At 66.2% G+C, this 11,466-nt stretch overlaps 2 protein-coding genes across 2 annotated transcripts; both read left to right on the forward strand.

The window, feature by feature from the left end:
* The first annotated feature begins 224 nt into the window (after window positions 1-224).
* PRIM1 (DNA primase subunit 1) lies at window positions 225-4,434 on the forward strand. The gene is made up of 13 exons (XM_057410255.1): window positions 225-381; window positions 1,104-1,261; window positions 1,338-1,444; window positions 1,538-1,611; window positions 1,717-1,853; window positions 1,923-1,981; window positions 2,073-2,187; window positions 2,465-2,551; window positions 2,634-2,778; window positions 3,237-3,306; window positions 3,420-3,505; window positions 3,574-3,672; window positions 4,382-4,434. Exons 1-13 carry the CDS (start codon window positions 279-281, stop codon window positions 4,399-4,401), a joined length of 1,260 nt encoding a protein of 419 aa, XP_057266238.1. The 5' UTR covers window positions 225-278; the 3' UTR covers window positions 4,402-4,434.
* Window positions 4,435-4,514: 80 nt separating this feature from the next.
* Window positions 4,515-11,460, forward strand: NACA (nascent polypeptide associated complex subunit alpha; the record flags this gene model as incomplete). The annotated part of the gene is made up of 4 exons (XM_057410251.1): window positions 4,515-4,803; window positions 5,053-5,124; window positions 11,280-11,365; window positions 11,440-11,460. Coding segments are annotated over 4 exons (468 nt in total), but the record flags the coding sequence as incomplete, so codon positions are not given.
* Between the last annotated feature and the right edge of the window lie 6 nt (window positions 11,461-11,466).

Raw genomic sequence — 11,466 nt, forward strand, 5'->3', positions numbered from 1 at the left:
TCCCCGCCCCGGCCTTGCGGGCTCAGCCCCGCTCCGTGCGGCCGTCGGGGTAATCGTTAACGCGGAGCGGGGCAGCCCCGGGGCTTCCCGCACCCCCCCCCCCCCCATGCGCTGCCGCCCCGGGACCCCCCCGAGCATCCCGGGACCCCCCCCCGAGCATCCCGGGACCCCCCCGAGCATCCCGGGACGTGACTCGAGCCGCTGCCCCCCCCCCTCCGGGGCCGGACTACACCTCCCGGCGGTCCCCGCGCTCCGCTTCCCGCCGCTTCCCTCCCGCCATGGCGCGGTTCGAACCCGCGGCGCTGCCCGAGCTGCTCCCGGTCTTCTACCGGCGCCTCTTCCCGCACGGAGCCTACGGCCGCTGGCTCGGCTACGGCGGCGGTGAGCGGGGTGCGGGAGCGGGGCGGGGATCAGGGACCGGAGCGGGGCTGGGGTACCGGGACGGGGATGCGGGAGCGGGGCGGGGATGCGGGACCCGGCTGGGGCTCTGATACTGGGTCGGGACTGCGGTCCCGGGGGCTGCGGGACCGGGTCGGGGCTGCGGAATTGGGTTGGGGATGCGGAACCGGGTTGGGGATGTGGAACTGGGTTGGGGATGCAGAAACAGGTCGGGCCTGTGGTTCCGTGCTGGGGCTGTGATACTGAGTCGGGACTGCGGTCCCGGGTACCCGGTCGGGGCTGCGGGACCGGCTCGGGGCTGCGGGACCGGGTCGGGACTGCGGTCCCGGGTCCCAGGTGTTTCTGTACCGGGTCGGGGCTGCGGGACCGGACTGGGGCTGTGATACTGGGCCAGGACTGCGGTCCCGGGTCCCGGGTGCTTTGGTACTGGACTGGGGCTGCGGTACCAGGTTGGGGCTGCAGGACCGGGTTGGGGACGCGGGACCGGGTCCTGGGAGCTTCAGTACCAGGTTGGGGCTGTGGTACCGGGCTGGGGATGCGGTACCGGGTACTGGGGATTGCGGTCCCAGGGGCTGCGGGACCGGGTCAGGGCTGTGTGACCAGGCTGGGGCTGTGGTACCGGGTTGGAGGCTCCAATACCAGGTCCCGGGGGGCTGTGGTACCAGCCGGGGGTACCCTGCAACCCTCCTCCCACCCCCCTGCAGTGGTGAAGAACTACTTCCAGCTGCGGGAGTTCTCCTTCACGCTGCGGGACGATGTCTACGTGCGCTTCCAGTCCTTCGGCAGCCCCCAGGAGCTGGAGCGGGAGCTGCAGAAAACCAACCCCTACAAGATCGACATCGGCGCCGTTTACTCCCACCGGGTGAGTCCTTGATCCGGGCACCCCAAGGGGGACCGGGCCCCGGTGGCACTGAGCCCATTCCCATCCCATCCTGCAGCCCAACCAGCACAACACGGTGCACCTGGGAGCCTTCCAGCCGCAGGAGAAGGAGCTGGTCTTTGATATCGACATGACGGACTACGACGACGTCCGGACGTGCTGCAGGTTCCCCATAGGAGCCGGGAGAGCTGGAAAGGGATAAAAGGGGGGGTTGCAGGGGCAGGGGGTGCAGCCTGACCCATTGCTCTCTGCCCACAGCTCCGCCGATATCTGCTCCAAGTGCTGGACCCTGATGACCATCGCCGTCCGCATCATCGACCGTGCACTCGTGGGTGAGGGTCCTGGGGACCCCTCATGCACCCGTGGATGTGGTGGTGTCCGATGGGGTTGGGTTGGGAATGCCGCATCCCAACACGCTCCCGCTGTCCCCTCCGTAGAGGACCTGGGGCTGAAGCATCGCCTGTGGGTTTACTCGGGCCGGAGGGGTGTCCACTGCTGGGTGTGCGATGATGCCGTGCGCAAGTGGTCCCCAGCGCTGCGGGCGGCCACTGTGGAGTACCTGACCCTGGTGAAGGTGGGTGCATGGGGAGCCGGGCACCCCCTTACGGCCCCCCAACCCGCTGAGCATCGCTGTCCCCCCCAGGGTGGAGCAGAGACCGTGAAGAAGGTGAATCTGTCCGAGCCCATCCACCCCTTCATCAGGTCGGCTGGGGACCCCCTTCCCTGGTGCTGAGTGGTGCTGAGTGGTGCTGAATGATGCTGAGTGGTGCTGAGCCTCTTCCCTGCTCCACAGGCGCTCGGTCGCTGTGGTGGAGAAGTACTTTGAGAGCTACGCACTGGTGGGGCAGGATATCCTGGGCAGCCCGGAGAGCTGGGACAAGGTGCTGGCCCTCATCCCGGAGGATATCCTTCCTGTGGGGGGCATGCCGCAGCGCTCGGTGCTGGATGGAGGGTCCGAAGGGGGGAACGGGGTCACCCCAGAGGATGCTCAGGCCCTGGAACAGGGTACCCAGGGGATGATGGAGTCACCATCCCTGGCGGTGCTCAAGGCCAGGCTTGGAGCACCCTGCTCCGGTGGAAGGTTCCCTGCCCATGGAGCTGGATGAGCTTTAAGGTCCCTCCCTCCCACCCCAATGCCGTGGGTCTCCCATTGTCCGTGAGCAGCCTTGACCCTGCCCACAGCACCGCGAGGCGCTGCGGGCTGAGTTCCCCAAGAAGCGGGACTCGGTGCAGCGCTGGGAGCTGCTCAAGGGCCACATGGAGCGGACACGGGTGAGTGTGACCCCATCCAGGGACCAGGGCCCGGGCACCAGCGCCCACCCCACTGGCCCTGCCCCACACGTGTGCCCCACAGAAGCAGGCAGCGGCCGGGAAGGGCACCTCGTGCTTCGCGGACTGGGAGGTGATGCTGCAGTTCTGCTTCCCCCGCCTCGACATCAACGTCAGCAAAGGGGTCGGGCACCTCCTGAAGAGCCCCTTCAGCGTCCACCCCAAAACAGGTTGGTCTGGGGTGGGGATGGCACCGTGCAGGGATAGCATCCCAATGGGGATAGCATCCCAATAGGGATAGCATCCCAATGGGGATAGCATCCCATAGGGAGAGCGTCCCAATAGGGATAGCATTCCATAAGGAGAGCATCCCAATGGGGATAGCATCCCAATAGGGATAGCATCCCATAGGGAGAGCGTCCCAATAGGGATAGCATTCCATAAGGAGAGCATCCCAATAGGGATAGCATCCCATAGGGAGAGCGTCCCAATAGGAATAGCATCCCATAGGGAGAGCATCCCAATGGGGATAGCATCCCATAGGGAGAGCGTCCCAATAGGGATAGCATCCCATAGGGATAGTATTCCATAGGAATAGCATCCTAATAGGAATTGCATCCCATAGGAATAGCATCCCATAGGGATAGCATCCCATAGGGCCAGCAGCCCCATGACTTCTCTCCTTCAGGTCGCATTTCGGTACCCCTGGACCTGCAGAAGCTCGACCAGTTCGACCCCTTCACCGTCCCCACCATCAGGTACGTGATGAGCAGTGGGGCCCAGCTCTGCCCCCAGGGCCCCCCCCCAGGTCCCATCACCGAATGAACCGGGTTGGAGAAGACCTCGGAGCCCATCATGGCCTTGCCCACAGCTCCCTGTGCCACGAGCTGGATGCGGCCGGTGCCGACGGGGAGCAGGAGGATGGAGCGGAGATGGAGCCCAAGCGGCGCGCGCGGGGTGAGTGTGGCCTGGGGGGGCAATGGGGGGCTCCCCCCATGGCTCCTGCTCAGCCCCACCTCCTGCAGACTACAAGAGGACGAGCCTGGCGCCCTACGTGCGGCTCTTCGAGCACTTCGTGGAGGACATGGAGCGAGCGCGGAGGGGGGAGATGCGGAGGAGGAGCGGTGGGTGCCAGCGAGGGGCTGTGCTGCACCGGAGCAGGATGGGAGCAGAATGGGACCTGAATGGGAGCAGGATGGGAGCTGAATGGGAGCAGGATGGGAGCCGAATGGGACCTGAATGGGAGCAGAATGAGAGCCCCAGTGGGACCTGAATGGGAGCAGAATGGGAGCCCCAATGGGACCTGAATGGGAGCAGAATGGGAGCCCCAATGGGACCTGAATGGGAGCAGAATGGGAGCCCCAATGGGAACCTGAATGGGAGCAGAATGGGAGCCCCAATAGGAACCTGAATGGGAGCCCCAATGGGAACCTGAATGGGAGCAGAATGGGACCAGAATGGGAGCAGAATGGGAGCCCCAGTGGGACCTGAATGGGAGCAGAATGGGAGCCCCAATGGGAGCTGAATGGGAGCAGAATGGGAGCCCCAATGGGACCTGAATGAGAGCAGAATGAGAGCCGCAATGGGAGCTGAATGGGACCTGAATGAGAGCCCCAATGGGAGCTGAATGGGACCAGAATGGGGAGCTGAATGGGAACCCCAATGGGACCTGAATGTGAACCCAAATGGGACCCGAATGGGGAGCTGAATGAGAGCCCTAATGGGAGCTGAATGGGAACCCCAATGGGAGCTGAATGGGAACCCCAATGGGAGCTGAATGGGACCCAAATGGGAGCTCTTGGCTACAAACCTCCCTGTCTCTCCTCATTACAGACCTGCAAGGAGACTTCTGAGGCCTCTGCCATCCTCCCCTCCGGTGCCCGGAGCCACATCCCGATCCCTGCCCCACTCCCCCTGCCCCACACGGACCCTTCTCTGGTTTTGTCCCTTTTCTACGCAAACATCATTAAATGTCCCCATTCACCGCCTGCCTGCGCCAGGCACCTGCCTCTGTCTTGGGCTTGTGGGGCTGCTGCTCCCCATACCCTGCCCTATAGCGGGGGTTCGGCCCCACACCGGTGGTCCCAGCCCCACAAGGAGGGAAGGGGGGGGGGCGGAACGGAAAGAACCCGGAACGCAGGAGCGCGGTGGCCGGAGCGGGGCCCCGTGCCCCGGATGTGCTCATCCTCCCGGAAGTCCCGCATCCAGCCGCTCGCTCTCTTTCCGCCGCCATCTTGGACCCTGCTCCCCGCACAGTGAGTCCATCCGCCGCCATCCGTCGCCATCCGCCGTCATCCGCCGCTCCGGCGCCTCGGCGGGGGCCGATAGCCCCTTACGGGCCGCCCCCGGGCGGGCTGGAAGGAGGGAGGGAGGGCGGGCGGGAGGGCAGCGGGAGCCGGGCCGCTGGGGCCGGGAGGGCCGGTAGAACGCGGCCTGTAGCGGGGTGTCCGGTAGCCGGTGGCGGCGGGCGGCCCCCGGCCATGGTGCGTTCTCCCTCTCCGCAGAAATGCCCGGCGAAGCGACAGAAACCGTCCCGGCCACCGAGCAGGAGCTGCCGCAGCCGCAGGCTGAGACAGGTGAGGCCGGACACACACCGGGCCCCGCAGCCGGTCGGTGTTAACGGGGGGAGCTTGACCCCCGGGGGGGGATTGCTCGTTGCTGCTGTGTTCGGTTGTTCTCCCCCGTCCCAAACCCGGCTGTTGCAGTCATTGCATTGGAGGGACACCCCCCCCCCCGTGTCGCAGCTCCCTCGGGTGTCATTGGAGCGATGGGGATGGGCCGGGGGGGGGGGGGGGGGTCAGGAGGCCTCCAAGCGCTGGAACCGGTTGGGGTTGGGGATGGGTTGGGGTTGGGGAACAGGGCTCAGGCTCTGCCTGGCTCCATCGGAGGGGTCCCCGTGCCCTGGGGCTGCCTGGCTTTGGTGCATCCCAGGAATTAGCCCATGGAATGCTGCAGGCTTGGGGAAGCTGCTCCGGGGAAAGGAGCTGCGCTGCTGGAGCTGAACGGGAGCTCAGCAGCAGCGTGGCAGCAGGGCCCCTGCTCTTCCCCAGCCTGGCTCATTCCGTGGCTTTCCCTGCGAGCGGGGTCTGTGGATGTGGGGATCAGGAGGGAATGTGGGGCTGAGTGACGGCTCTTGCTGTGGCAGCTGCAGTGCCGAGCATCCGGAGCCGTTGGGCTCCCTCCAGGAATCGCTGGGATTCCTGCGCTGGGGCCGCTTCCCAGCGTCCTCCCCATTCCCAGCTGGGAGCAGCCTCAAAGGGAGCCGGTGGGGGGAAAGGGGCTGCCCGGAGGGGGCCGCTGTGTGTGTGCGGGGCTCGGGAGCAGCGCAGCTCTCGCCAGGGGTTGTTGCTCCTGCCTGGAGCACGTTCCTTCTCTGGGGCAGGACGTGGCCTGGTGCCTGTTGGCTCCGGTGGGTTCCCATCTCCTCCCACTGGGATAGGCTTGGGAAGTGACTAAGACGTAATGACATGAGGACATGGAGCTGTTGGAGCGAGGCCACGAGGATGAGCAGGGGCTGGAGCAGCTCCCATAGGAGCCAGGCTGAGAGCATTGGGGCTGGAGCAGAGAAGCTGCGTGGGGAGCTCAGAGGGATGCTGGAGAGGGACCTGCATCAGGGACTGGGGCGATGGGACAGGGGGTGATGGGTTCAGAGTGGAACAGGGGGAGTTCAGATTGGATACAAGGCAGAAGCTCCGTAGTGTGAAGGTGCTGGGACCCTGGAATGGGTTGAATGGAGAAGGTTTGGATGCTCCATCGCTGGCAGTGCTCAGGGCCAGATTGGAGCCCCCTGCTCCAGTGGAAGGTGCCCCTGCCCGTGGCAGGGGTTGGACCTGGATGATCTTTAAGGTCCCTTCCAACTCAGACCGCAGAGGAGGCTCTGAGGCCTCCACACGTGGTGCTGCTCCGGGGAGCAGCGAGCTGAGGGTGTTGGGTCGCTGCCTCCGGGCTCTGGGTGATGCCCTGCGTGGGGCTGGGCAGGTTCCACTCTCCCAGCCAGCACGGGTGCTGGTTCCACTGGTCAGACTGGCTGCTCTGACAGCCTCTCCCCTGAGCGCTTCCCTTTGATCACCAGCTGGTGTTGGGAATGGTGTTGGGATGCTCCCATCACTTGTCTTAACGCGTTGTTCTCACCCCGCAGCCCCTGGCACTGCTCCTGTCCCAGCGCCAGGTACTGGGGACCCACTTTAACCCCTCGTGTGGCACCGTAACCAGAGTTTGTTGTTCTGGGGGAGGGACAGGGGGTGCAGTTACATTAACCCTTAACAGCCTGCACGGGGAGGGGCAGGTCACTGCATGGAGCCAGGACTCAGCATCCCGTGTCCCACAAGGCCGGAGGGGGCTCTGCCAGAGTTGGATTCGAACCCTCAGTGGATCCTCATCCCAGTGCAGCCCAGGATGGGGCTTCCCAGCCCTGGGGTCTGGCCAGGCCTCTGTGGAGCTTGGGACAACCCCTCTGGGAGGGAAGAGCCAAGGGCAGAGCCCGGCATTCCCAAATGCCAAGGTTAGATTGGGGGAGCCCAGGGCCTTGTGCTGGTTCCTAGAAGGGGATGAAGGTCCTGTCTGTGCTGGTGCATTGGGTGATGCTCTTCTGCTGGGGTGGGGGGTGGGGCAGGGCCGTGTGTCCCCCCTGCTCCCTTCTCTCATGGGTTCACTCTCTTTCTCTCCTGTAGCTGTTCCTCTCGCTGCTCCCTCCCCAGCCCTGACCCCAGCCCAGGCTCTCCCAGCGGAGCTGCCCAGTCCCACCACTGCTCTGCTGCTCCCCCCGGCCCCCATTTCCCCCCCTGTGGTCCCAGCTGCAGCCATCCCCGTGTTCTCTGCCCCCCCGCAGCTCCCTGCCCCAGCTCTGCAGGTCCCGGTTACCATTGCCCCCCCTCCAGCCCCAGGCTCTCCAGGGCCTGCCCCAGTTAACCCAGTGTCTCCAGTGGCTCCTGCTCCTCCTGCTGCTGCTGTGACGGTGCCCCCCCCCATCAGCCCTGGTGCTCCCCCCACAGCGCTCTCCTCCCCTGCCACCCCTCTGAGCCCACCGGCCCCTCTCCCACCTCCCCCTTCCCTTCCCCTTGGGTCACCTCCCCCCCCGGTGTCCCCCCCTTTCCTGCCTGCTCCCACTGTGCCCCCCAAGGCTGCAGCTTGTCCCCAGAGCCCGCCCCCCCCTCCCGCCTTCCTGGCTGCCCCCAGGGCCCCACTGTCACCCCCAGGGATGTCACCGGGGGGTCCTGCTGCCACCGCGGCCCCTGGGGCTCCTGCTCCTGCCAGTACCTGTCCCCTGGGCCCTGCCCTGCCCGTGCCCTCTCTGGCAGCTGCCCCATCTCCCCCAGGGCCACCCCCAGCAGCTCCACTGAGTCCCATGTCCCCAGCGGCACCCACTGTGCCCCCGGCCCCTGTCACACCCACAGTGGCAGCTGCGCCTAAAGCAGCTCCTGGGAGCCCGGTCCCTGCTCCTCCTGCTGCTGCTCCTCCTGCAGCCAAAGCAGCTCCTCAGGGCCCTGTTCCTGTCCCTGTCCCTGCTCCTCCTGCAGCCAAAGCAGCTCCTCAGGGCCCTGTTCCTGTCCCTGCTGCTGCCCCTCCTGCAGCCAAAGCAGCTCCTGAGGGCCCCGTCCCTGTCCCTGCTCCTCCTGCAGCCAAAGCAGCTCCTCAAGCCCCTGTCCCTGCTCCTCCTGCAGCCAAAGCAGCCCCTGAGGGCCCTGTCCCTGTTCCTGCTGCTGCCCCTCCTGCAGCCAAAGCAGCTCCTGTGGGCCCTAGCACTGCCACCTCCCCGCCTGTCCCACCAGCGATGGCAGCTCCTGCTCCTCCTGCAGCCAAAGCAGCCCCCATGAGCCCTGTCCCTGCCCCTGCTGCTCCTCCTGCTGCTGCCACTGCAGCTCCTGCAGCCAAACCTGCTCCTGTGACCCTTGCCCCTGCTGCTCCTGCTGCTGCCACTGCAGCTCCTGCAGCCAAACCTGCTCCTGTGACCCTTGCCCCTGCTGCTCCTCCTGCTGCTGCCACTGCAGCTCCTGCAGCCAAACCGGCTCCTGTGACCCCTGTCTCTGCCCTTCCTGCTCCTCCTGCTGCTGCCACAGCAGCTCCTGCCTCTCCTGCAGCTAAAGCAGCCCCCGTGAGCCCTGTCTCTGCCCCTCCTGCTCCTCAAGCTGCTGCCACAGCAGCTCCTGCCCCTCCTGCAGCCAAACCGGCTCCTGTGAGCCCTGTCCCTGCCCCTCCTGCTGCTGCCACTGCAGCTCCTGCCCCTCCTGCAGCCAAACCAGCTCCTGTGAGCCCTGCCCCTGCTGCTCCTGCTGCTGCCACTGCAGCCCCTGTGGGCCCTGCTGCTGCCCCCTCCCCGCCTGTGCCCCCAGCTCCACCAGCCCCTGGGAGCCCGGTTCCTGCTCCCTCAGCCCCTGCCACAGCAGCTCCTGCTGCCCCCCCTGCGGGCAAAGGGGCTCCTGTGAGCCCTGGCCCTGCTCCCTCAGCCCCTCCTGCAGCCAAAGCAGGTCCCACGAGCCCAGTCCCTGCTCCCTCAGCCCCTCCTGCAGCCAAAGGGGCTCCTGTGAGCCCGATCCCTGCTCCCTCTGCCCCTGCCACTGCAGCTCCCCCAGCTCCTGCCCCCCCTGCAGCCAAAAAGCCTCCCAAGAGCAGCTCCACTGCTGCTGCTCCAGTGCCAGCGGCTGCACCGGCTCCTGCTGCCCCCCCTGTGGCTAAAGCACCACCAAAGAGTCCCGGTGCAGCCACCCCAGCTCCTGCTGCCCCCCCTGCAGCCAAGGCAGCTCCTGTGAGCCCAGGCACTGCTCCATCAGCTCCTGCTGCCCCCCCTGCAGCCAAGGCAGCTCCTGTGAGCCCAGGCACTGCTCCATCAGCTCCTGCAGCCCCCCCTGCAGCCAAGGCAGCTCCTGTGAGCCCGGGCACTGCTCCATCAGCCCCAGCCAAGGCAGCTCCATCACCTCCTGCAGCCAAGGCAGCTCCTGTGAGCCCAGGCACTGCTCCATCAGCCCCAGCCAAGGCAGCTCCTGTGAGCCCAGGCACTGCTCCATCAGCCCCAGCCACAGCAGCTCCTGCTGCTGCCAAAGCACCTCCAAAGAGCCCCGATGCAGCCACCCCAGCTCCAGCCACCCCTCCTGCAGCCAAGGCAGCTCCTGTGAGCCCGGGCACCGCTCCATCAGCTCCTGCAGCCCCCCCTGCAGCCAAGGCAGCTCCTGTGAGCCCCGGCACTGCTCCATCAGCCCCAGCCAAGGCAGCTCCATCACCTTCTGCAGCCAAGGCAGCTCCTGTGAGCCCGGGCACTGCTCCATCAGCCCCAGCCAAGGCAGCTCCATCACCTTCTGCAGCCAAGGCAGCTCCTGTGAGCCCAGGCACTGCTCCATCAGGTCCTGCAGCCAAGGCAGCTCCTGTGAGCCCGGGCGCTGCTCCATCAGCCCCAGCCAAGGCAGCTCCTGTGAGCCCAGGCACTGCTCCATCAGCCCCAGCCAAGGCAGCTCCTGTGAGCCCGGGCACTGCTCCATCAGCCCCAGCCAAGGCAGCTCCATCACCTTCTGCAGCCAAGGCAGCTCCTGTGAGCCCAGGCACTGCTCCATCAGGTCCTGCAGCCAAGGCAGCTCCTGTGAGCCCGGGCGCTGCTCCATCAGCCCCAGCCAAGGCAGCTCCATCAGCTCCTGCAGCCAAAGCAGTTCCCAAGAGCCCCGGTGCAGCTCCAGGAGCCCCATCCGCACCCCCAGCCCCGGGGGTTCCTGGTGCCCCCCAGAAGCCACCTCCTGATGCCGCTGCTCCCCAGAAGGCCACGGGTGGCTCTGCCCCCCCTCCCACTCCCCCCGTGAAGAAGCAGAGCCCCGGCAAGGCCTCCAAGCGCCCGTCCCCGTCCAAACCCGGCACCAAAGCCCCCCCCTCCATCCCCAATGACAACGACGACGAGGAGCTGCCCCCCCTGATCCCCCCCGAGCCTCCCGCTGCCGAGCCGCCGGTGCAGCCCATCCTGGTGGATCTGTGCCCCCGAGCAGCCGTGGCCCCCCCCGAGGCTCCTGCTCCGGCCAAGCAGCCCGGCCTCAGGAATGACAAGGGTATTTGTCCCCACGGATTGCTGTGTGCATGGAGTGGCACTGCCTGGATACTAACCCGCCCCCCCCATGGCACTTGGTGTGTTGGGCTCTCCAGGGAAGGGGGGGGGGGGGCAGGTCTGAGCCGTGCCAGAGCTGGGGGACAGGGAGGGGATGTATCCCATGGGATCAGGGCCCAGGGGCACTAACAGCGTGTGCTCAGGGCACGGTGTGGCTTGTGGCATGGCTCAGCCGGAGCTGGCTTCACGGGCCTGGTCCATGGCCTTGTGCCCGTCAGCCAGGAGGATCTGGGGCCAAACCAGGCTCCGGGGAGGCTCCTTTGCCTGCTCGAGCTCTTGGGATCCCCGAGGGCTCCTGTGTGGAGCTTTGTGGAGGAGGACACGGGACCGAATGGAGGTAATGGTGCATGAGAGGGCGTTGTGGTCACCCGGAGACACCCAGCTCTGTGCTCAGACACGGCTTGTGCTCCCCGAGCAGGAGCCAAGGCGAGCATCCAGAGATGCTCCTGCAGGGTCACTCCTCGTAGGGAAGCTGTGGAACGGGGCAGCAGGAGTTGGCTTCCGTCCCTGCGCTGTGTAGCTGAGCTCCAGGTGCTGCCTGAACCGGTTTGACACCAGATTCACCGCGCTGAGTGGAAACCTTGGCATGTGGCTCCCGGCTCTTGGTGCAGCCCTGAGCTGAGGTGCAGGAAGTGACTTGAGTTTGGTCCGTAGGGTCCGGAACAGAGTCTGACAGCGATGAATCCGTACCAGAGCTCGAAGAGCAAGACTCCACACAGGCCACGACACAGCAGGCACAGGTAGGGAGGGTGGCAGGGGTGGTGGTGGGATCCACCAGGATTGCCGTGATCCCTCCTGTTCTCTGTCCTTGCAGCTTGCAGCAGCAGCTGAGATAGATGAA

The sequence above is a fragment of the Pezoporus wallicus genome, unplaced genomic scaffold, assembly GCF_028554395.1.
Source record: "Pezoporus wallicus isolate ANWC-B61680 ecotype Strahan unplaced genomic scaffold, APGP_CSIRO_Pwel_v1 contig_13962, whole genome shotgun sequence".
NCBI classification, from domain to species: domain Eukaryota; kingdom Metazoa; phylum Chordata; class Aves; order Psittaciformes; family Psittacidae; genus Pezoporus; species Pezoporus wallicus.

Excerpts from the sequence above, each read along its gene's own strand:
- PRIM1 (XM_057410255.1), top strand. The coding sequence starts at position 279 with ATGGCGCGGTTCGAACCCGCGGCGCTGCCCGAGCTGCTCCCGGTCTTC. Across the intron at positions 382-1,103 it reads CTGGCTCGGCTACGGCGGCG|TGGTGAAGAACTACTTCCAG; the intron begins GTGAGCGGGGTG and ends ACCCCCCTGCAG. Across the intron at positions 1,854-1,922 it reads AGTACCTGACCCTGGTGAAG|GGTGGAGCAGAGACCGTGAA; the intron begins GTGGGTGCATGG and ends TGTCCCCCCCAG.